At 33.2% G+C, this 26149-nt stretch overlaps 1 protein-coding gene and 2 long non-coding RNA genes across 3 annotated transcripts in view; 2 read left to right on the top strand and 1 right to left on the bottom strand.

Moving 5' to 3' along the window:
- The window catches only part of LOC121240617, a 28833-nt gene extending 22863 nt beyond the window's left edge, over positions 1 to 5970 (bottom strand). Inside the window, exon 1 of the long non-coding RNA XR_005935574.1 lies at positions 5932 to 5970. This is a non-coding gene — a long non-coding RNA (uncharacterized LOC121240617). The remainder of the gene's footprint in view (positions 1 to 5931) is intronic.
- Positions 766 to 1394, top strand: LOC121240616. Its single transcript, XR_005935573.1, has 2 exons — positions 766 to 947; positions 1045 to 1394. It is a non-coding gene; the product is annotated as an uncharacterized LOC121240616 (long non-coding RNA).
- A 12682-nt stretch (positions 5971 to 18652) lies between the features above and the next one.
- On the top strand, positions 18653 to 25472 carry LOC121240612 (oxysterol-binding protein-related protein 3C). Its single transcript, XM_041138090.1, has 10 exons — positions 18653 to 18871; positions 19863 to 19956; positions 21096 to 21212; positions 21290 to 21362; positions 21447 to 21565; positions 22240 to 22361; positions 22797 to 22973; positions 23629 to 23773; positions 24713 to 24891; positions 25152 to 25472. Exons 1-10 carry the CDS (start codon positions 18774 to 18776, stop codon positions 25396 to 25398), a joined length of 1371 nt encoding a protein of 456 aa, XP_040994024.1. The 5' UTR covers positions 18653 to 18773; the 3' UTR covers positions 25399 to 25472.
- Positions 25473 to 26149: the final 677 nt, after the last annotated feature.

The raw sequence follows: 26149 nt of genomic DNA, 5'->3' as shown, positions 1-26149 counted from the left end.
CAAATTATTTAGCCTTCATTGCTGGATGATAACTTCAAATTAATGTGATATATATACAATATTAATGTGCAATTTTCTAATCCATGTAATTATATATGATCGATGCTGATCTAGCGGCTGCAATTAACTTCCAAAAATGACAAATATCTACCATTCTAGCCCCCCAAAAAAATGAATGGAAAATATTGAAAATAACAAAGACGATTAGATTGCAAATTATGGAGCTTTTATTATCCACGTATAACTGATAGCATAAAATTTGCTAAAACTGTAAAGCAATTAGGTGTTGATCAATCCTAGATTTTCACATTGATGATGATATGATCGATGGAAAGTAAGACTCATTCCTATGACGGCTCTAAACATAAAGTAAGACTCATTCCTATGACGGCTCTAAACATGATCAATTGGCAATTGCCTAAAAGTGATCAGAGGCCAAACAAATTCATCGCATGATTATTAATATTAAGAGGACATTATAATTATTATATATTCATTTGGTGTAAATGATTAGTATATGCATATACATATATTTTGCAATTTGAATTTTTTGCTTTTTTATTTATCTTTGTACCTTACATTAGTATATGTATATAACGTGCATATACATTGCAATTTGGTGATGATCATAACAAGATATTGAATGCAAAAATTCAACAATTATTAGATGTTTTGGTCATTGTATTAGACATATACTTTTTGGGATATTCCATTGTAAAATAGTCATCGCTGTTTTATTCCATCATTATTCAACTATTATTCAATTGTTTTATGGGAGTTCATCTTAGAATGTCATCATCATCTTTATCAATATCTTCTTCATCTTTTTCCAAACGTACTTTGGGAAAATCATTGTGCTTTGTGAGCTCGAAGCCACATTGAAATGGTCAACGACTGCAAAAAATCCTATACGACCCTTCTTAGGGTGTTCAAAGTACAATACCCAGGTAACTACATTATTTGTTGCCTAAAACATTTTTTATATATATTAATTTAATATGATGTACAATTCATTTATTTCTAATATATGCATGAAATGAGCAGGGCTTACCATACTGTAAGTTTTTCAAGTAGTTGGATGGTAACGAAGTGATTGAGCTACAAGTTGAAGAATGAATGAATGAACTGTTAAAGAAAGAGAAAGAGGTCGAGAAGATACTCGACCTTCCTGAAAAGAGAGAGATTGAGTTGCGTAAGATAGTGGATCGCCTCGAGATGGTGCAAATGGTACTATCCAATAAATGCGACGAGGTTATGCAAAAGGAGTTGGTGCTTAATGCACAAGAAGCTAAAATAAGGCGTGTAGGCACGCTACTTCGGATTTGTTGTTGTTTTGCATTTGTACATGTATTTTACCTAGTGTTATTTAAGTAATTTGGGATTGTTGTTAGTTCTATGTTTAGGTATTGGACTTGTACATTTGTTTTAACTTTGTATTAGACATGTACATTTGTTTTAAGTTTGTATTAGACTTGTACATATTTTAAGTTTGTATTGGACTTAAAACATGTCCCTCAAATGGTAACCTGTGGAGATTATGAGGGCTTGCTAGAGAATTGTGTGAGTGAGTAAATGAGAGGATTTCAACCCAAAATGAAATACTTGGGAGTTTACAAGCAATTTATGTATCTTTGAAACAAATTGCTAGAGAATGGTTGTGAAACAGAAACAGATTGATAGAGAATGGTTGTATGTATCTTTGAAATAGTTTATGTATCTTTTACAAGCAATTTATCTTTGGTAGAGAAACAGTTTACAGTTGCTAGAGAATGGTTGTATGTATCTTTGCTAGAGAAACAGTTTACAAGCAGTTTATGTATCTTTGAAACAGTTTAGGTATCTTTTATAACGAAACAGATTGCTAGAGAATGGTTGTATCTTTGAAAAAAACTATGACAGTAATGAAAAAGGAGTCTTACAGTTGGAATGGCAATTGCAATACTAGCAATAACTACTGCCTTAGCTCCTGCTATTACACCATCTGCTTATCCATTAAAGATGAGAAAAAAAAGGGATTAAAACCAGGTTATAATGCTGATGAGAGTTTTCATCAGTGCTAAAGTGATACTATCATTTTTTCTAGATAAACCATCAACAATCTCATCCATCAGATCCGTTATGTATATTCTAATAAGACAGTGCATTACAAAGCTAAGTTTTCTAAGAAAACATGACATGCAAATCCTTTATATGCACTACATGATAGTCTGCCATAAAAAAGTGAGAAGTGCTGCACCAAAAGTAAAGCAGAGATACCATGAGAATAGCGCATATAAAGGATATAAAGGAATACACAACGAAGTCCATCAAATACACAAAGTTTATCCAATCCACAATAAATTTATCTAACCCAATCATTACAACGAAGTCCATCAAATACACAAAGTTTATCTAATCCAACGTCACAACAAAGTCCCTCCCTCAAATACATTTAATAAATAAAAGAACCCATGCAATACATTCAATACACAAAAAAGTTTAACTGGGAACCCATCATTGCAACGGTTGTGATCCATCTAATCTGAATTACATCTGTAAAGAATAAACAACAAAATATATTATTCAGGTAATATATATTAGTATTAAACTCGAAAAAAAAACTATGAACCACTTACGCTTTCTTGACTCTGCATCACTATTTCTCGGGGTTGGGTTCCAGTAACGTCTATAACCACGCTTTCTCTTTCTGGAACAGCCTGCTGGAAATCAAACGTAAATATATAGCCAAATAATGGAAATTAGTAATAAATATAAACTTATTAATATATCATTTCAGAAGGGACAAATAAATTCTTGCATACTTCCACGATCGGTGTATCTCCTCTATCCACGACTTGGGTATCTCCTCCATCCCGCTAATAATTATTTAACAAACAAAATTACATTAAATCATTTTCTTCGTTAACAAAATATAAATAAAAAGCGGATATTAAAATATCATCACCTCTTTATGTTTCCCCTTTGCTGGTGCTTTTTTCGTCTTTGCTTTAGCTTTCCGCATGTCTATCTCCATCCCGGATGCTCTCCTTAGAGATGGAGATCTACATTTGCCTCACACAACATGCGGACTGCGTACTTCCCTAGAACCACCGACCGTAGTGTCTTTTGTCGTACTATCAACATTGGAACAGATTTGAGTCATCAATAGGGGTTCTTGATTGGCACGATACAAATCAATCATTGCATATAACTTAGTTCTCGCATCCTCAGTATGCTCTCTCGAACCCACTGCGTGAGTAATCATCTGATAACAGATATTTAAAAGTCTTGAATATCTATTAAAATCTGCTTGTTGTTCCCCTCCATCGTAGCTGCTGTGGATTAATGTATATTGCCTTTTCATATCCTACAAATCGATCTAAAATGTACATTTCTGGCAAAAATGTAATATCGTTACACCTGAATACGGCCAAAATATATTGACACAATATCCCTCTCATCTCAAATAATCCACAAGAGCACTTTGCAACTACATCTTTCTCACTAAAGTCCACAAAATGGGTAACCAGCTTAGTGAACTTTTCCAAACAAACTTCTTCCTCTACCATATATGTTTTTACTGCACCATCACTTTTATGTAACTTTGGATTCAAGTCAATGATGTCGTTGACTTGCTGATGAACTTCCTTAAATTTAGCATTCGTGTACAACTATTGAAACCTCTCTTCAATCGGAGATTTAGATATGCAAGGGATTGTGATATTAAATGACTGGAAGTCCTCAAGATTTTCATTCTCAATCTTTTTTTTCAACGCGTTATCAAATTGGTCTATAAACTCCTTCAAGTTTGTCCTAGAATGAACATAACCATCAAAAAATGCATTCATGCTCTCGCTTCACTGCGTTGTACTCATTCTAGTCCAAAAACACTCCTTCAGAAATGCCAGTACCCAATGTTCACGCTTAACATATCGGCTTTGCAACCACACATTCTGATGCAAGTTGTAAGTGTTAATCAACTGATCCCAACATTTCTCAAACTCATCAACAAGTTGGGTGTCATTTACACATTTCATCAATGCATTTTTCATCTCAATTTTGTACGAACCATAGAGCCAAGCTTCTCGGAGACTTTCTTTAGTATATGCCAAAGACAAAATCTATGCCGGGTTTTTGGGAAAACAATTGCGATTGCATTTTTCATCGCTCTATCCTGATCAGTGATAATAGCTTTCGGAGCGATACCATCCATGCATTGCAACCATGTCTTGAATAACCACACAAAGGTCTCAGTATCCTCACTGGAAATCAGGCCTGCTCCCAAATAAATTGACTATCCATAGTGGTTTACACCAACAAATGGTGCAAAGGGGATCCCATATCGATTCGTTAGGTATGTGGTGTCGAATGTGACATATCACCGAAATCTTGGTACGCCGCTCTATTACGAGGGTCTGCCCAGAAAACGTTCTTTAACCTCCCGTCATCATCTATATCCATCATATAAAAGAACCCAAAATTTTTGTACTGCATCCGTAAAAAGTAATGTAGGAGCGCACCAGCACCACCTGTGCCAAGTCGTAAATGTCTTGCCTTGTCAATATAATTATGACAATTCTTTTTCAAAAAATGGGAGGTTCTCGAATCCACCTGCGCCAACAACAAGAGATCCGTAACTCTTATTCGTTCGGATGCAAGCCAAATCATTTGTATCGAGGACCCTTTTTACAGCATCACTAACTTCTCTATTACATCGGAAGAAGCGGGATTTCTTTGGACTGAGGCCGAGGTTATGGATATTATGTACTGTCGTCAACCAAAGCACACCATCTTGCCTTAAGGCATTAATCTTTGCCTTACGTTTAGTTTTTCCTGTCGGATGTGGGTTGGCAACATTCAACGTCCTATTCTGGGCCTTCCCACCGCGGGCACAAGCAAGGATGACATATCTAACAGACTCATCTTCTCCCCTCTCGGTCCGTTTTGTCATCACTCCAAACCCGCATTTCTTACCATATTCCTTATAATAACTTAATAAATATTCAAAAGAATTAAACTCTATTCCCAACTTTGGCTCCTCAATTGTATCATCATCATCCACTTGGACATTCTGAGATTTCTCAGCACTGCCATCATCAGGTTCCATAGGACTTGGTCGGTCTATCCTTAGTACATTCTTCAGCTCTAAGAGATCCACATGACGCTTCAGTTTCCCCACCATCAGGTCTATTATCCTCTGAACCAACTATTCTACTTGTGGCAGAGCTTATATTGCTGATAGGAGTCAGAGGTTCCATGATATATTAAAATGGGTAACCAGCATCCTGTAATAAACACAAAAGGTCTGCAATTAAACTCCTATAAAGAAGCCAACTTATTTTTTTTTATAGGTGCAAAGAAGCCAACTTATTAAGAATAAATCCTAATCAGTTATCACTACATGTATGTTGATTGGATATTGGTTGCCAACCAGATATGGTAAAAAAGTCGGTGACCACGTAGGCACTGGTCCAAAGTAACCAGGCATGTAATTTGGGATGTTTGGACTAGTTGATGGTATGGCCTAACATGTTATTAGATAAAGTTATTGATGTATTTTGAAAATAAATATCGACTCAACAATATCAATGTTATTGATATATTAAATCATATAACATACATACCTTGGATGGGGGATTTGAGCTAGGTAATGTCTGCGTAGTTGGTTGTTCTTTCCCGTTTCCCATTCTAAAATTAGTAAGCTCAGATAGCATCTAGAAAAAGCAGAGGAGCAACTTCGTAAGCACAGTGAAAATCGATGTACCATTATGTGAGGTAAAAGTTATAAAGACAATTGTTGTGGAGTACAGACCTTTCTTTTTAATTTTTTCGTGTTAATGTTTCTACAACAATTTATTGGACACAAAACCCATTTACACCATTTATGTCAAGACTTCATACTAATGAAAATCAATTTAATGAAAATACTTCAGTGAATAAATTTTCTCGAACTATACATTTTAGTAAAGGAAAAAAACGTTTTTAATTATGTAAAATCAGCAAGTCATATTAACAAAAAAGCTACAAATATTGACAGATAACTACTTTCCTTCAAACAGTAATGAGAAATGTTTGGTAGGCATTTATAGTAGTGTAGTTTGTAGTCAAAGCAAATTGTTATGTATTCAATAAGTTTTTAATGCACAGCCACAAAACCATTCTCACAAGTATCTCAAATGCTTGGTCAAAGTTGACAACATAATCTTAGTTGATTAAATAAGAAATGACTACCATTTAAATTGGTTGTTCAATGTGTCAGGCAACACAAACAAAGAGGTATAATAAAGAACTCCCGAGAGTAACTTTTGGGATCAAGGTATACTTCACATTCTGTAATAGAGGTTTACAAGGTTAATGACATCCAAATGTGATTTTAGTCTAAAGATACCAAAAAATTTATTCAATATCAGGGTGACACCCTTTTGGAAACAATTAATGCCTCTTTGCAATTAAAGTAGCTTCTGAAACTCCATCCCATTAACATAAGACACTACCTTTTACACGACTGTTTGAGCTGTTAAAAGTTGCTCTTAGTTCTATTTTTTCACTCAAAATCCATAGAAAAGTGCGGGCTATACATATACACTCATGTTAAGAGCTGCTCTTAATTCTATTTTTTCACACAGTTTCATGTGTAATGTAATGTTTAACCCAGACATGCCAGCTATACATATACACTCATGTTCTTTTCCTGAAGTGGATTCCCAAAGCCATAAATTATTGTGCAGAATGCAGATGCTAGGCTCCAAATCTGAATAGTGACCTTTCAAAGTATACATCTATGACAAATTATATATTAAACTACACCTATTACATGCTTGACTTCTACTACTACCAGGATTACTATTGTTGCTGCTGCTGTTTACATTACGGAACCAAAGAAGACCCAATAACTCAATACCCACCATTAAGCACAAATTTTTCACATACAAACAAAAAAGACAAGAGCAACCCAGAGAGAACGGCGGATGAAGACCTCAATCTAGGGAAAACTAAAACCCAACAACAAACAGATGAAGACCTCTTACCCAGAAATGCAGATGAAAGAGTAGACTTTAAATCCAGAAGAGAAGACCGCAAGAGAAGACCGTGAGAGGGATCGAAAACCGCAGCTCTGATCTGGTTTAGGGCTCTGGTTTCTTCAAACAAAAATAAATCAATTCCCTCCCTCCCGCGTAAGAAATGTTTCTGGGTTTTTCTCTTTTTTTTTTTTTTTAATTATCGAGTTGCCACGTCAACCACGAGGCCGCGGCGAGGTTACCACCCGGTGATATGTAGCAGTATTGTTTTAATATTCCTGCTCCACTGGCCGCTGGCCGGCATGTGATCCTGATTCGTGATGGGATTCCACTTTATTAAATAGAAAATGCTAGTTTGTTTTCTAGTTTTGATTGTTAGTATAGTTTAGTTTTTTTTAAAAATTATTACTAATAAATTTGTGTTTTTTTTTAAAGTATTTTTCAAACATAAAAATATTTTAAATATGTTAAGAAAATACCTTTTTTTTTTTAAATAAACTAGGGGTCTTGACCACTATAAGAGCTAGGTAGCCGACCAACATAACCCTTAATAAATATAAGAATGTGAATTATTTAAATCATAATTGTATAAAATATTATAACCCAAACAGAAAATTATGATTCAAGATATACAACAAGAAATCAATGAGATAAAACAGGAAATTAGAAATTTAAAAGCATCTAATCTTAAATTAGAAGTTTCAAACGAACAACTATTACAAGAAATTATATTATTAAAAATAGAGAAAAATGGGAAAAACTTCCATGAAGAAAAACATAATATTGAACAGGGAGAATGTTCAACATTAGATGAAACGGACAATTTCATTAATATTCTTAATAAGATAAATTTTCAAAAATGGTATGTTGAAGTAACAGTTTCAATTAATCAAGAATTCTCTTTTACTACAATTGCCCTATTAGATACAGGAGCAGACTTAAATTGTATACAAGAGGGATTAATACCTTCTAAATATTTTGAAAAAACAAGAGAAACATTATCCCAAGCCAATGGAACAAAATTAAATATAAATTATAAATTATCCAATGCACATATATGTAATAATGGACTTTGCTTTAAAATAACATTCATCTTAGTAAAAAATATTAATACCAAAGTAATCTTAGGAAATCCCTTTCTTGCACTACTTTACCCTTTCTCTGTAACAGAAGAAGGAATCTCTACTAAAATACTTGGACAAGAAATACAATTTAAGTTCATATTTCCCCCAGTACCAAAAGAAATTAACTCTTTAAAGAAAATTTCATTAACCAGAGAAATTAATTTCTTAACAAAAAATAAAATTAGAAGAAAGGAAAACCAAATAAACTTCTTAAAACAAGAATTAAAATATAAAAGAATTCGAGAACAGTTAAAAGACCCATTATTAACCCAAAAAATTGATAATTTCAAAATTACAATTGAAAATGAAATATGTGCTAACCTACCCAATGCCTTCTGGAATAGAAAACAACACATAGTTGAATTACCCTATGAAAAAGAATTTTCTGAGAAAAACATTCCAACTAAGGCTAGACCTATCCAAATGAATAACGAATTATTAGAATATTGTAAAAAAGAAATTAATGATTTAAAAACAAAAGGATTAATAAGGAAAAGTAAATCACCATGGAGTTGTGCTGCCTTTTATGTCCAAAAACAGGCAGAATTAGAAAGAGGAGTTCCTCGTTTAGTAATAAATTATAAACCTTTAAATAAGGTATTACAATGGATTAGATACCCAATTCCTAATAAAAAAGATTTATTATCCCGATTATATAATGCTACAGTATTTTCAAAATTCGACATGAAAAGCGGGTTTTGGCAAATCCAAATCGCTGAAAAAGATCGGTATAAAACAGCTTTCACAGTCCCCTTTGGACATTTTGAATGGAATGTTATGCCCTTTGGATTAAAAAACGGCCCTAGTGAATTTCAAAATATTATGAACGAAATCTTTACTCCATTCACTTATTTTTCAATAGTATATATAGATGATGTATTAATATTTTCTTCATCTATTGAACAACATTGGAAACATTTAAATATCTTTGTTCAAGTTATCAAACAAAGTGGATTAGTTGTCTCCTCATCAAAAATAAAACTATTCCAAGAGAAAATTAGATTCCTTGGACATGAAATTTATCAAGGAACTATTACACCAATTAGTAGAGCAATAGAATTTGCTGATAAATTTCCAGATGAAATAAAAGATAAAAATCAATTACAGAGATTTCTAGGAAGTCTCAACTATGTTGCAGATTTTTACCAATCTCTCAGACCATTATGCAAACCATTATTTAAAAGATTAAAAAAGAATCCACCTCCTTGAACAGAAAAACATACTAGTATTATAAAACAGATTAAAGCTCATATTAAGAAATTACCATGTTTAGGGCTTCCATCTCCTCATACTTTTAAAATTGTTGAAACAGATGCCTCTGATATAGGTTACGGAGGAATTATGAAACAAAAATTATCATCCAACTCGGAACAAATAGTTCGATTCCATTCAGGATGTTGGAATCCTACTCAAAAGAATTATAGTACTATTAAAAAAGAAATTTTAGCTATTGTATTATGTATTTCTAAATTTCAAGATGATTTGTTGAATCAAAAGTTTTTGCTTAGAATAGATTGCAAATCAGCCAAGGAAGTTTTAATTAAAGATGTGAAAAACCTGGCTGCAAAACAAATATTTGCCAGATGGCAAGCTATATTAAGTATTTTTTATTTTGATATTGAGCATATTAAAGGAGAATCTAATTCTCTTCCTGATTTTCTATCCCGAGAATTCTTACAGGGAAAATCATGTCATCTTCAAAGTCCAAAATAAAGTCCAAATCTTCATACGCACGGCCGCCATCTCCTCCCTATCCTTCACCTTGTCCTTCTGCAACTCCAAGACCTTATACGGTATTGGGATCTTTACCACAAAATATTAAACCCTCTTACAATCCATTTTCACCATTAGCCTCTCCAAAATTACCAACCTATTCCAAAGCTGTTTCTCCTCCTTCTCCTTACCAAATTATTAATCCTCCATTATTATCTCAACCTTCTTCGTCTCCTATTATTATCAAATCTCATTGGCATCCGGTCTTTCCTATTGAATCTGAAATAAACATCTGTCTGACCCTCAGAAATTACTTGATGCCTTTCTCCTACCGGACTGGCATTATGTTCCACAAAACATTAAGAAAACCCAGCATTTTTATGAATTTATATTAGTAGATAATAAGATAATACCTTATTATCTTAAATCCGGGACACGCCTTTGGTATCAGAGCCATTGGTAATAGTATTGTTATTACTATTTTATTTTATTGCTTATTTTATTGCTATTGATATTTCTATCTTATTTTCCTGATATTTACGATGGATTTTTATTATGCTCATAGTACTGGATTTCGCGATTTGTATGAGTTAAAATGTACAGAATATAATTTAAGAATGGATCTACAAATCTTGATAGATAATATAAAAGATCTTAAAAGACAACAACAATTAATGAGGCAAAATTATACATTAATGATGACTAAATACCATGTATATCAAAGTAGGCAGTTTGCAATAGAATACTATGAAGCTGACTGCACTTTCCTTAGAAAAGAAATTAATGCCATAAGAAATCATCTAAAAATACTTGCTTTATAAAAAAAAAAAAAAAAAAAAAAAGAGTAAAGGAATCATTGATACAAATTTTACAAAGATAACCCATAACTAGAGAGAAAAATGTATATTGGGAAGCTTGTGTTGGTAAGCCAAGAAAAACCGATGGTCAGCCCATTTAAGCCAGAGGGCTCTCAGGGTGGTCCCGGTGGTGTTCCCTCAAGTTCTTAATCTACTTATTTCTCTTTGGAAATAGGAAATTTTTATTGAAAATCTGAATCAATGAATTCTTTATTCAAACCTAATGAATCTACCACTAGCATCCCTATAGAATCTGATAATATTAATCAAGAAGACTATAGTATATTAAATATAGAAAGAAATCTACAAGATTGGACAATTCCCGATGTTCCAAACAATCAAATATATAAAATCTCAACTTTTTCTTCTAAATTTTCATTCCTTACAAATTACACAATTAAAACAGTAGAGAAAACTATTAGTTTAAATAATGACTATGAATCATTACATCTCTTAACAAAAAAGGCTATTGATCAACACAAAAAGCAAAATTATTCTTTCATCCATATTGGATTAGTACAAGTAGCTATAAAGCCACTCACTCGAAACGGCTTAAATACCTCAGTATTGCTTTGTTTAAGAGACGGAAGACATTATAACTTTCATGATTCATTACTTGGAATGATAGAATCCAGCTTGTTCTAAGGACCGGTCTATTTTAACTGTTATCCCAATTATTCTTTATCATTATTTGATGGTAACATTTTACACGCCTTAATACTAAATATTAAAACAAATGGCTATCAAATGATGAAAGGGTCACATGCTTTAACAGTAGTTTACAGGATTCATTATAAATTAATGAAAACAACATTAGAACCACAAGTTTTAATTACTAGCCCTAAAGGATATACATTATTATTACAATCTAGCACAAAAAATTCTAGTATACAAATTCCTAAACAAATCAATTGGAATCAAGTCACACTTCCTAATGAATGGCAATTAGAAAATATCACTCCAACACCCAAAATAGAAAATAATTCTAAAGATAATCTCGAATATATTGATCAAAAAACGGATGGGACGGTTCAAATAGCTTTTCAGCCTTTCAGAAGATCTTTTTCACATTATTCCTCTCCAGCACCTTCCAGTTATCATACACCCAGATCTATTCTTACATCAATTTCTAGAAATAAATCTCAAAATTTTGACACCAGATCTTTTGATACTAGATCCCAAAATCTTGACACCCAGATTCGAAGGATCATTCCTGGAAACATTATTGATACACCAGTTTATGCTATTAGGAATCCTGATAGAGCATCTACCTCCCAAAATCCTGAAAAAGAACCCTCTTCTCCAACGTATTCTCAAGTAGTTGGAGATGATGCCCAAATATATACCCTGAATAAAGAAGAATTTAAAATTAACAAAGAATATCTCAAACAAGATTATATGAAAAAAGAAAATAGTCACAAAAGAATAACATTTTTCTCAACCTTTACAAAAATAGAAAGAGATTATATTCAAGAAAGATATTACGAAGATTTAAAGAAAATACAGATCAATATTCCTTTCTTTACATGGTTTGAGATATATAAATCAAACCAATTATCTACCATAAACAGGACTACTAATCAATGGATTAAAGGAGAAAATAACCAAATTATTTATGAAGAATATCCCCCTTTTGAAGCCATCAAGTACAATCAAAGGAATACTCAAATTCTGGCTACACCAATAAAAAAACATAATATTGCAAATACTGAAAAAAACCTTGATAATATAATACAACAAAACAATTATACTAATTTATATTTAAAAATCATGGGTAAGCAATTAGAAAGGATTGAAACCCAAATATCTCCTATAAAACCCACTATTAAAGAAATAGAAGAAACTCCCTTATTTGTTCCCCACGAAATTCCATCCCATTTAAAATCAATATTTTTCAAAAACAAAAATGATTTATTGGAACAGATATCTAGTAAATTAGAAAAATTAACTATTAGCAACACTGCCACCACCTCAAAACAACCACATATTAATTTATTAAGCAAAATAGACTCACCCGTAATATCTGACTCTGAAATTAGTAATATTGAAAACCAATTTAAAAATCTAGATTTACAGATAAACAAGATTAGAGGAGATCATGTTAATAACTTTTCGGCTAGAGATTCAAAACATCATGTCTCTATTACTCGTAATTGGTATCCCAGACCTACTCCACCGGATATGCAATTCGAGGAAAGAGAACATATAGTAAGATCAGCCTTCGCACCAGATGTATTATACGAATGGAATATAGACGGATTATCTGAATACGAAATACTAAATCATTTTCAAGAAATGATTATGGTAGCCAATGTCTATAAAAGTAACAGAAAAACTGATCATCAGGTAGCACACATTATTGTTACAGGATTTACTGGCCAACTAAAGGGTTGGTGGGATCATTATCTTTGATATGATGAAAGGTCACGTATATTAACAGCCTATAAATATGATGAAAATATGCAAATAATTAAAACGGAAAATGATTTACCCCTAGAAGATGCTGTCAATACATTAATATATGCATTAACCAAACACTTTGTAGGTGATCCCGTTCAATTTAAAGAAAGAACCAGTGATTTATTGATTAATCTTAAATGCCCTCAATTATCTGATTTCCGTTGGTATAAAGATGTATTTCTAACTAAAGTTATGATCAGAAATGATTGTCAACAGCCATACTGGAAGGAAAAGTTCATAGCCGGACTTCCATATTACTTCGCCTAAAAGGTACGAGAATCATTATTAAGATCAGACGGTACTATTGATTTTCATAATCTTACATATGGTGATATAATAAGTAAGATTAATAGAACTGGATTAACTATGTGCAATGATTTAAGATTAAAAAAGCAAATGGAGAAAGAAAAGAAGTTTGCTAGAAAAGAATTAGGTACTTTTTGTGAACAATTTGGTTACACTCCTTTATTAGCCCCTCAAGAAGACACAAAAAGGGAAAAAGAGTTTATAACAATTATTCCAATAAGAAACGAAAATACAGAAAACCTTATAAAAAGACAAAAGATAAACAAATATATAATAAGCCACTAAAAAATCCTAAAAAGACTAATAAAAAGAAAAAGCAAATTGTTTGTTATAAATGCGGAAAAATAGGACATTACAAATCAAACTGTAAAGTTAAACAACAAATTAATGAATTAGATATACCCGAAACATTAAAAGATAAATTAATAGACATTTTTATAATAAAATCAAGTGAAGATGAAGTTAGTTCTTCAGAAGAAGAAGAAATTTATCAATTAAAAGAATCAAGCTTTTCAGAACAATCTTCCGATAGTGAATTAGAAGAAGATGAAGTACATATCTGTAATTGTCTAAGTAAGGATAATTGTATCTGTAACAAAACCATTAATGTACTTTCAAAACAAGAAGACATTATATTAGAATTAATAGACAAAATCAACAACCCTCAAGAAAGAAAAGATTATTTAGAAAAATTAAAAGATACATTTAATAATCAAAATACTACAATAACTTCATCCTCAACAATTACAATTTTTCAGAAATAATAAGTAGATTTAAAACTGACAAACAGAAAATTACGATTCAAGATATACAACAAGAAATCAATGAGATAAAACAGGAAATTAGAAATTTAAAAACATCTAATCTTAAATTAGAAGTTTCAAACGAACAATTATTACAAGAAATTATATTATTAAAAATAGAGAAAAATGGGAAAAACTTCCATGAAGAAAAACATAATATTGAACAGGGAGAATGTTCAACATTAGATGAAACGGACAATTTCATTAATATTCTTAATAAGATAAATTTTCAAAAATGGTATGTTGAAGTAACAGTTTCAATTAATCAAGAATTCTCTTTTACTACAATTGCCCTATTAGATACAGGAGCAGACTTAAATTGTATACAAGAGGGATTAATACCTTCTAAATATTTTGAAAAAACAAGAGAAACATTATCCCAAGCCAATGGAACAAAATTAAATATAAATTATAAATTATCCAATGCACATATATGTAATAATGGACTTTGCTTTAAAACAACATTCATCTTAGTAAAAAATATTAATACCAAAGTAATCTTAGGAAATCCCTTTCTTGCACTACTTTACCCTTTCTCTGTAACAGAAGAAGGAATCTCTACTAAAATACTTGGACAAGAAATACAATTTAAGTTCATATTTCCCCCAGTACCAAAAGAAATTAACTCTTTAAAGAAAATTTCATTAACCAGAGAAATTAATTTCTTAACAAAAAATAAAATTAGAAGAAAGGAAAACCAAATAAACTTCTTAAAACAAGAATTAAAATATAAAAGAATTCGAGAACAGTTAAAAGACCCATTATTAACCCAAAAAATTGATAATTTCAAAATTACAATTGAAAATGAAATATGTGCTAACCTACCCAATGCCTTCTGGAATAGAAAACAACACATAGTTGAATTATCCTATGAAAAAGAATTTTCTGAGAAAAACATTCCAACTAAGGCTAGACCTATCCAAATGAATAACGAATTACTAGAATATTGTAAAAAAGAAATTAATGATTTAAAAACAAAAGGATTAATAAGGAAAAGTAAATCACCATGGAGTTGTGCTGCCTTTTATGTCCAAAAACAGGCAGAATTAGAAAGAGGAGTTCCTCGTTTAGTAATAAATTATAAACCTTTAAATAAGGTATTACAATGGATTAGATACCCAATTCCTAATAAAAAAGATTTATTATCCCGATTATATAATGCTACAATATTTTCAAAATTCGACATGAAAAGCGGGTTTTGGCAAATCCAAATCGCTGAAAAAGATCGGTATAAAACAGCTTTCACAGTCCCCTTTGGACATTTTGAATGGAATGTTATGCCCTTTGGATTAAAAAACGCCCCTAGTGAATTTCAAAATATTATGAACAAAATCTTTACTCCATTCACTTATTTTTCAATAGTATATATAGATGATGTATTAATATTTTCTTCATCTATTGAACAACATTGGAAACATTTAAATATCTTTGTTCAAGTTATCAAACAAAATGGATTAGTTGTCTCCTCATCAAAAATAAAACTATTCCAAGAGAAAATTAGATTCCTTGGACATGAAATTTATCAAAGAACTATTACACCAATTAGTAGAGCAATAGAATTTGCTGATAAATTTTCAGATGAAATAAAAGATAAAAATCAATTACAGAGATTTCTAGGAAGTCTCAACTATGTTGCAGATTTTTACCAATCTCTCAGACCATTATGCAAACCATTATTTAAAAGATTAAAAAAGAATCCACCTCCTTGGACAGAAAAACATACTAGTATTATAAAACAGATTAAAGCTCATATTAAGAAATTACCATGTTTAGGGCTTCTATCTCCTCATACTTTTAAAATTGTTGAAACAGATGCCTCTGATATAGGTTACGGAGGAATTATGAAACAAAAATTATCATCCAACTCGGAACAAATAGTTCGATTCCATTCAGGATGTTGGAATCCTACTCAAAAGAATTATAGTACTATTAAAAAAGAAATTTTAGCTATTGTATTATGTATTTCTAAATTTCAAGATGATTTGTTGAATCAAAAGTTTTTGCTTAGAATAGATTGCAAATCAGCCAAAGAAGTTTTAATTAAAGATGTGAAAAACCTGGCTGCAAAACAAATATTTGCCAGATGGCAAGCTATATTAAGTATTTTTGATTTTGATATTGAGCATATTAAAGGAGAATCTAATTCTCTTCCTGATTTTCTATCCCGAGAATTCTTACAGGGAAAATCATGTCATCTTCAAAGTCCAAAATAAAGTCCAAATCTTCATACGCACGGCCGCCATCTCCTCCCTATCCTTCACCTTGTCCTTCTGCAACTCCAAGACCTTATACGGTATTGGGATCATTACCACAAAATATTAGACCCTCTTACAATCCATTTTCACCATTAGCCTCTCCAAAATTACCAACCTATTCCAAAGCTGTTTCTCCTCCTTCTCCTTCCCAAATTATTAATCCTCCATTATTATCTCAACCTTCTTCGTCTCCTATTATTATCAAATCTCATTGGCATCCGGTCTTTCCTATTGAATCTGAAATACAACATCTGTCTGACCCTCAGAAATTGCTTGATGCCTTTCTCCTACCGGACTGGCATTATGTTCCACAAAACATTAAGAAAACCCAGCATTTTTTTCGTCTCCTATTATTATCAAATCTCATTGGCATCCGGTCTTTCCTATTGAATCTGAAATACAACATCTGTCTGACCCTCAGAAATTACTTGATGCCTTTCTCCTACCGGACTGGCATTATGTTCCACAAAACATTAAGAAAACCCAGCATTTTTATGAATTTATATTAGTAGATACTGACTCAATTATTCTCTCAGAAATTCCTTGTTCCCTTCAAACTCAACCTTCTCCACCAGCGTCTCCAATTATTGCCTTTCATAAAGTCACTATTAAGCAAGTCCTCACCCTGGAACAATGGGGAAAAAATCCCTACTTGACAAGAAAATTCTCTCATCCCTATGATCCTCCTTATTATGATTATTACGATTATCAGCAAGCATGGACAAAAATGTTTTTAAAACAAAACAAAAATTTGCGTCATTCATGGTTCCTTCATTTTGATAAACTACAAGAAATTAAAACACTCCCGAAATGGTTCTCACTATGGTGGGAATATTATGGACCTGAACCTCTTCTCCTTCCCCTTCCCCTTCAGGAAAGTCTCCAAAATTTCATCTCACAGAATGACAGCCCACCAGCATTAAACCATTGCTCACCCCTCTTGCTCTTCTTTCTCAAAACAAAATTGAATTGGATTATGAAATGGGAATACGTTATCAAATCTCATCCCTCTCTCAAAACCATTATGTTCCTAGCCCGTCAAGTTTCCATCAAATGGTGGGAAAAATACAATTATGATCATGTACTGAAAATGTTTTCAAAAGTTACCAAAGCTCCGGAAATCTTAGTCCAGCGAAGCAGATTCCAAGCACAATTGGCATCCATTACAAACAAAAAGGATTTGAAAAAATTAGCTGAAGTAATGTCACAAATATCAGACAGTGACGATGAAGAAGAAGCACAACCCAGATTAACTCCACCACAGCAACCCGCATTATCACCAGCCCATCAGGCCTCTCCTTCTCAACAGGCCTCTCAATTTCAAGGCAACCAAGCTGCATCTCCTTCTCAAAATTATTCACCTTACCATCCGGTACAACTGATGGATTCTCAAGACCCGTTTGAACTGGAATTAGCAAATTATGATCCTCAGAATTTGTGACTACAAAAAATTATTATCTGACTAACCAGCATGACATGCAGATATTATCCCTCTAAAAAGCTATTCGCGACAGATTATTGCCCAGCAAAGCGACAAATAATCCTGTACTAGATTACGTGTTATGTACTATGTTTGTTTTTAGCGTCGGCTGACACTGTTCTTGTCTTTAATGTCGGCCGGTACTGTGTTTGTCTTTAGCGTCGGCTAATACTGTTATTATAACGGCCGGTACTATTCATGTATTATTAAAGTTACTGTTTTAGTGTCTATATAAGGGGGGTTCACGAGGCAAGAAGGGCATTCAGAATTCTAATCTGATATCCCTTCCTCTCTCAAACCTCTCCAGTCCAAGTCCTGTCCTCCTCTCTTTGTAAATCCTCAATCATCCTTCCCTCATGTCCTCAGCTCCCAACTCCTTTGAGAATTAATCTTCTTGTAAGTATTATATTAAATATTTTTAAAATTATTAATTATTTATTATTATATAATAAATAAATATATAATCTAATATAAAGATTTAACGTTTATAACTAAAATTAAATTTATCTTATATTATTTTGTTATTATATAATAAAAAAATAATTATTTTAATATAAAAATTTATATAAATAAAATAATTAAAAATTAAATTTCTCTTACATGAATAAAAAATGCCCTTTTTAACTTTAACTGATCCAACGTGAATGCTATAAGCTCGTCCATTTTCGTTTTTCTTCACCACCCTCTATTCTTTCTCGAATCTCTCCCCCTATCTCTCTCCGTCAGATCTTCCGTCGGACTTTTACTATCTCCGAATAGTTTGGCCGTTGGAGAGATATGAGTAGCCCTAAGAAGAACGAGGGTAAGGGCTTCTTCGCAGCCATGAGTTCTGGTCTCTCCGTGTTCGGCAACGCCATGCATCGATCCGTCAACGGGTATTCACATTTCCTCTTAATTCAACCCTTCACTTATCATTCAACTACACTCTGTAGCCCTTTCTTTGATAATTTATAGCTAATATTTTTCCCCCCGTCAGAATTTTGAATTTTTCATTTCGGAACCTTAGTTGTTTTCCTTTCGCATGCTCAGCGTTGTGTGAATTCACTTTGACCTCGAATTTTTTCTGTTTTGCGGTGATCGTGATCTGTTGGTCTTACATTGAGTGCTATTTTTATTTTTATGCAAATGAATTCTATGATTGTGAATTTATTTTATCTAGTAAACTGAGATTTTGTTATAAAATTAGAGCTACTTATTCTTATATCTAAAATGGTTTCCCGATTTGTCGAATTTAGGTTTGAAATAGAAAATTGGATTTTGACATCGGTCTCACTAAGCTGAATTTTGGTATAATATTTGGGTATACGTCTTCCGTGAACCAAGACGAACTACAGATCTGTTTAATTCATGGCTGAAACAGAGAAATGGGTTTTATGTCAGTCCCACTTTAGTTGTCACTTGTCATTTCAGTTTCGTGAGAGGGCTTGCAGCCTATTGGATTTGGATGCTACTCGATTGTTTAGAATTTATCTACTTCATAAAGTGCTATTATGATTTAGAGGTATGGTGGTTTACTGATTTGTTAAATTTAGGTTGGAAATAGAAATTTTGATTTTAACTTCGGTTCCACTGGGTATAATATTCGGGATTTTGTCTTCTGTAAACCAAAAATATCTACAGATCTGTTAAGTTCATGCTTGAATCTGAGAAATAGGTTTTACCTTAATCCAACTTTAGTTATCATTTCAGTTTTGCGAGAGGGCTTGTGGCCCATTGATTTTGAATGCTACTTGTTTGTTTAGACTTTATCTACTTCATAAAGTGCTATTATGATTGAGAGTTCTGTGCCAGATCTTCATTATATGCTTGTTCAGGAAAGCATGTCGAGAATCTGACTCATTTGTATTCGTCTTCTTTTGCTTCTAGGTTGCTTGGTTATGAAGGGGTAGAAGTGATAAATCCAGAGGGAGGAAAAGAAGATGCAGAGGAGGAAGCTCAGAGAGGAAGATGGAAACAGGAGGTTTGTCTACGCCCCACTCTGTTCTCTCATGTTAAGTCGGTTCCTTTTGTGGATGGTCATTTTTTTCTCTCACATTTTCTTTTATAATTTCTATAGCTGAATTATCTTACTTTGATGTTTGGAATGATATTCAAATAAGACTGTTATTCTATGTTTTATGGTATCATTAGCTTCTGTTATGATCAATTGCCTTCTCTTGATCAAACAACTTTGTATATATTGCATAATGATTTCTCAATGATATTTTGGTAGTTTTGTTCTCTTGTATACAACCTGGGTACTTTGGCTACCCGTGGCATTTTTAATAAAATTATTGATTACTTTTTGAAAAAAATGATATCTCAGGGGTTTTGTATCTTGTTTGGCGCCCAGCAGTCTATGCAGATGACATGTTTCTGTTTAAACCTTTGGAAGTTCTCCTTGATTGTGATAGGAGTGCATTCCTTTGTTTTATTTTTCCATGTTTAGTGGTCTAGGTCAAATAGCTTCATTGCTTCTGAATAAGAAAATAATTTATCTGCTTTCATTATTATCCTTTTTTCTTGTGCCCGGAAGGGGGTGTGAGCTGGCGTGGGGTGGGGTGGGGTGTCAAATAAATTTGATTTTCTTTTGTTTAAGGTTTTGCTCGTTAGTTTTTTTCTTTTATGTTAACCATAAGAAATTCTTTGGAAATGTTGGGTTAGCTTGGGTTATGCCTGTGGAGGTAGTTGAGCTTCTTGCCAACTGGAGGACTCTTCACGGTATTCCACAACTTGCTGTAGTTTGGAAGATGGTTCCCATATACCTTTTGTGGTCCATTAGGAAGGCAAGAAACAACCGGCGCTTCGAAGATAGGGAATGCTTACTGGAGGAGCTTAGATCTCTCTTTTTCAATACCTTTATTTCTATGGGCATTAGATATCGATTTTAATGGGCTTGACTTTCCATGATTTCCTTGTATCTATTTCTTCTTCCTAACTAGGTGTTTCCTCTTGTATACATTCTGTATAGGCTACCTATTCTTATTTAGTATTAATAAAATTCTTACTTATGAAAAAAACTGTATTAAATTTGGGATGCGACTTTTTTCCCCTTTTTTTTGGTATAATTATTGTTTGTCCCTTATAATGCTGATATGTTGAGACCCTTGTTTTGGTTAGGATAGAGACAGCTACTGGAAAATGATGCACAAGTATATAGGTTCAGATGTTACATCAATGGTCACACTTCCGGTCCTTATTTTTGAGCCAATGACTATGCTTCAGAAAATGGCAGAGGTTTGTGCTATTTCCTTTGCTGAATCCTTCTTTTATTTGTGCACTTCTAATATTGTGTTGTGAATACCTTTCGACAGTTGATGGAATACTCGTACCTGCTGGATCAAGCAGATGAATGCGAGGATCCATATATGCGATTGGTGTATGCCTGTGAGTATTCTTTTATGTTGAATTTTTACTTGGCATGTGCAAGTGTTGCCTGATGATGGATGGTGTTTATGCCTCTGATTGCAGCATCATGGGCTATATCTGTATACTTTGCCTATCAACGAACCTGGAAGCCTTTTAATCCTATTCTAGGGGAGACTTATGAAATGAGCAATCATGGAGGTATTACATTTATTTCAGAGCAGGTGAGTTGCAAGGAATCTAATTTTTGTTGAGGTTTGCGCTTGTTCTTTTTCATCTAGTTTCTTTCTTTCTGATGCACAATTTGCTAATCTCAACCCCACCACCAAACCCAAGGGGGATCCTGCTCTGATTCAATCTTCTCCATAATCAAACCTCCACTATACCCATTCCATACCCTTTGACCTTAAAAGTAACTTTATGACTGGAGACCTTTCGTCGTCATCATCATCCCAATGGTCCTTCATGAGGGGAAAACGTATTTAATTGCTACATTGAGTTGTCCATATTTTGAAGGACAATGATATCCTTACACCTCATTTACTACTGTTTTAATACTCAATTTTTTTTTTTTCATTTTGTTCTTTGAATTTGGATTAAAAATCCCAGAGCACGAATTTCTTGCATAATCTAGAAGAAAATAAATTCAATCAACCAATGTATTCGTGTAATTTAATTAAAATTCAATTCAATTTTATAAAAATTACATGATTACCTTAGTTGATTGAATTTATTTTCTTCTAAATTATGCAAGAAGGTCATGTTATGAGATTTTTAATCCAGATTTAAATAGCAAAATGAAAAAAAAAAAAATAGATTGGTAGTAAAACTGTAGTAAATGAGATGTAAGATTATCATTATCCTATTTTGAATGTTTGACCATATATTTTCATTTCAGGTGAGTCATCATCCTCCAATGAGTGCTGGACACGCTGAAAATGAGCATTTTACTTATGATGTGACATCAAAGTTGAAAACTAAATTTTTAGGAAATTCTCTCGATGTTTACCCTGTTGGAAGGTAATAATTGTTTTTCTATTGTCCGTTATTTGTCATTTTTTTCTCTAAATTCTTTATGTCATCTACATTTTGCAGACACCATTATTGTTTCTACATGTCAGTTTGTAGCATTTAGTTTTGTGTAAAACATAGATATGAAAGGTTCTTTTATTTGTTTACTTTTCCCATGCTAGTCCTATGTGATCTAATAAATGACTTGAATGTCTTCCTTGACAATAGAGTGAGGCTTTTTGTCTCCAACCTAATCTAGTATGTTTGCTCTAAAAGGGAAAAAAATTGTAGGTTGCTGTGGTGATTCTTTTAAAATAATTAGAGATTTTTAATTGATTAGACAATCTATCCGGAGGAATTCTTTTTCTCATTGGGTTGTTCATTGATTATTCATTTTTTCTAGGATGAAAAGATTTCACTTATTTATACTTATGTTGTTTGCAGAACACGTGTGACTCTTAAAAAGGATGGTGTGGTCTTGGATTTGGTGCCGCCTCCTACTAAGGTTAATAACCTGATTTTTGGCCGTACTTGGGTTGATTCACCAGGCGAGATGGTTATGACGAATTTGACTACGGGAGACAAAGTCATTCTATACTTCCAGCCATGTGGCTGGTTTGGGTATTTCACATCTCTCTTGTTATCCTTTTTAATTTCTCTGCATTTATTCACATATTTGTTTTTTGAGTATTTTAGTAGATCTATAAGTCGTTCAAGTTGGCAGCATTCTTGCAAATGGGACTTTTGAGTTAATATTAATTGAGATGAAGATGGCCTCATTGGATATGTTTTTGGATCTCTAGGATGCTTGTTTCGCTTGATTCTGTCACTTACCACATTCTTGTGAATCTGTACAAGTTAGAGTTGGTTAACAGATTTCTACAGTTAATGGAATTACTCCAGTATTTCTCACGCAACTTAAAGGTCCCGTACATTAAAAGAGAGAAAAACTCCCCAAATTACTTTCAGGGACCATCACAGCAATTGTTTTTTTTTTTTATCATTAGAATAGATATGTTTTGTTATGTCCATGACCGGATGTGTATTGGAGTGTTTTGGTTTCATTGCTGTTGTGTGTCCTAGATTGTGGTTTTGTAGTTTCTGCTAGTCATGTATTGGGGCCTAGTACTCTGTTTCTTGCGAGCATCAACTAGAGGTTGCTTTTTTCCTTTTTGGTTTTTTGGAAGGAATTTTTTGGGTGAGTTGTTGGGGGGACACTTTGTTGTTGGTTTCAAATTTCTTAGTTGTGTCCAATTAAAATTTGTGTTTGTTGCAGAGCTGGTCGCTATGAGGTGGATGGGTATGTATATAATGCTGCTGAGGAACCTAAAATATTGATTACTGGGAAATGGAACGAGTCTTTGAGTTATCAACCATGTGACATTGAAGGGGAACCCCTTCCAGGCACAGAACTGAAAGAGGTAATTTTTCTTGGACTTTGCTTTAATTATAATTTTTGGTTTTTGAAATGCATTGGATATTTTTAGTGATCTGATCAATCCACAGTGAATATACACCCGTACACATTAATATCTGTGTGTGCATGTACCCACACATGGGTTGCCCAAGTGGTGAGGGCGAACTTGTGTGCATGAGCCCCATGTCACACGTTCGATTTCCCCTGGGATCAAACTGCAATTTAAGTGGGAGGCCATGTCGGTGGGTTGCTGTGCTAGTCTCCCTGGGGGTTTAGATTCCATGAGTGAGTCCTGAGGGCTTTGCTGTGGGGTGGTTCCCCGTCATTAAAAAATATATATATCTGCACATGCACGTGTGTGTGTGTTAAGAGTATTATATAATGTTCTATGGGCATCAATTGACTCAGTTGTTTATTGTGTAGGAGCTGAGCTTTCATATGCTGCAAAAGACAGCCTAATTTGTCACACAGCATAGAAAGACTGAAATTCAAAAGTTATTATGTAACTATAAGCTAGATCCTACTAAGAAGAGCTTAGGGTATGTTGGTTCCCAAAAAACTTTGAAGAAAGCTTTCAACTTCAATCCAATCATCTTTAAAACCCCCCAACAATTTCTCTTTCTCAAAAAAAAAAAAAAAAAAAGTTCCCATGAAAAGAAAAGACACATAAGAACCAAAACAATTTTCTCAAAAATCGAAAAACACATCTCACAAATTTTATCCGAACGATTTTTCAATTCTACCTTCCAACTTTCACAACCCAAATAAATAATACATCTCAAAAAAGTTTTATCCAAATAATTTCTCTACACACTTTCGCAAAACCCAATACAAAACACATTGGCACTAGGCAGCAGGTGCTGATATAAAGCTGCATCAGTTGGCACTAGTACTTTCCAGACAACTACTCATTGGCAGCTGTTTAATTGTTTTTCCCCTGCAGGTTTGGCATGTTGCTGATATTCCAGAGAATGACAAATTTCAATACACACATTTTGCACATAAAATAAATAGCTTTGACACTGCTCCTAGGAAGTTGTTGGCATCAGATTCTCGCTTGCGCCCTGATAGATATGCACTTGAGAGGGGTGATCTATCCAAAGCTGGTGCAGAAAAGAGCAGGTCTCTCTCTCTCTCTGTGTTTGTGTGCTTTATTTGTAATGTCTTTAACTTTCCCGGAGAAATCAGAACATTGGAAGATATTTATTGACTATTCTTACCTACATTCATTTTTTTGTTAAGTTTGAATGTTTCCCTCTTTTAATGTTCATAATAATAATGACGCAATAGAAATCTTGGAAGTTCCTACCAGAAGATTAGATTACATGAGGTTGATTCTTCAACTTATGGTACTTACATTGTTTGTTTGACACATCTTTCAGTTTGGAGGAGAGACAGAGAGCTGAAAAGAGAAACCGAGAGGCCAAGGAACATCAGTTTACACCAAGATGGTTTGATTTAACGGATGAAGTTACATCTACGCCTTGGGGTGATTTGGAAGTCTACCAATACAACAGTAAATACACACAACATCGGGCTGCTGTAGACAGCTCAGATAGCGTCAATGAGGTTGATGTTAGATCAATAGAATTCAACCCATGGCAGTATGGTAATTTGTCTGAAGAATGAGGTACTCATTCTACATTTGGTTGCTAAATTATGCAGTTAATTGATGGAAACATTCTTTTGATGTGTGATTGGAATCTCTGTTGTTTGTTTGGCATGTTTACAATGTATCAGCATTTTATATTCCTTACTAGTCTATCCTAGTAAGTTTAGCTTATGTTACAAAAATATTTAATCGTTCCAGGTTTCTGAGGAACTCTTCTTTTGCTAATGCATGAATTGATATAGTTATTGTAATTCATCCAGTAGGGATTCAACAAACAACAAACATCCCCCATTAGACTCTCCCATAGTCCCCCATTACACTAGTATTAACGGCAATCTGTTTTGGGCTAAAGGGTGAGAAATGGCATTAGAAACGATGTAATAATAAACCAAGTGCTTGTGACAACGATACTTTGAAACTTGAAAGCAAACATGTGATTTCTCCAGGGCAAGGGTGGTCTTCTGTTTTACTTTTTTCTTTTCATGCCGACTGAATTTATATTCTGAACTTTTATATTTGTTGCTTTATTGCTATGAAGCCAAACCATCTGTTTCTAGGGCTATAAATCTAATTGGTATGAGTTTAATCGAGTTCACGATTGATTCGTTTATTTTTCAAGACTTTTCAATTAGATAATTAGTTCTTAAACAAAATAAATTTCATTATTGAAATTGTATATATTTTTATAATTTTGTATCGATAATAATTACTTTAACAATTTTATGATCACAAACCTTGTATTTGCCATTAAGCTATATATTTGTTTTT

This window comes from Juglans microcarpa x Juglans regia, chromosome 7S, assembly GCF_004785595.1.
Source record: "Juglans microcarpa x Juglans regia isolate MS1-56 chromosome 7S, Jm3101_v1.0, whole genome shotgun sequence".
NCBI classification, from domain to species: domain Eukaryota; kingdom Viridiplantae; phylum Streptophyta; class Magnoliopsida; order Fagales; family Juglandaceae; genus Juglans; species Juglans microcarpa x Juglans regia.
The sequence above is the reverse complement of the archived record's forward strand: the minus strand, read 5'-3'. Positions and strand labels throughout refer to the sequence as shown.

Bases quoted from the DNA above. Each gene is read 5' to 3' on its own strand.
- LOC121240612 (XM_041138090.1), top strand. From the start codon at position 18,774: ATGAGTAGCCCTAAGAAGAACGAGGGTAAGGGCTTCTTCGCAGCCATG. The intron at 18,872-19,862 runs GTATTCACATTT...TTTTGCTTCTAG, and splicing joins ATGCATCGATCCGTCAACGG to GTTGCTTGGTTATGAAGGGG. The intron at 21,566-22,239 runs GTGAGTTGCAAG...TTTTCATTTCAG, and splicing joins TTACATTTATTTCAGAGCAG to GTGAGTCATCATCCTCCAAT.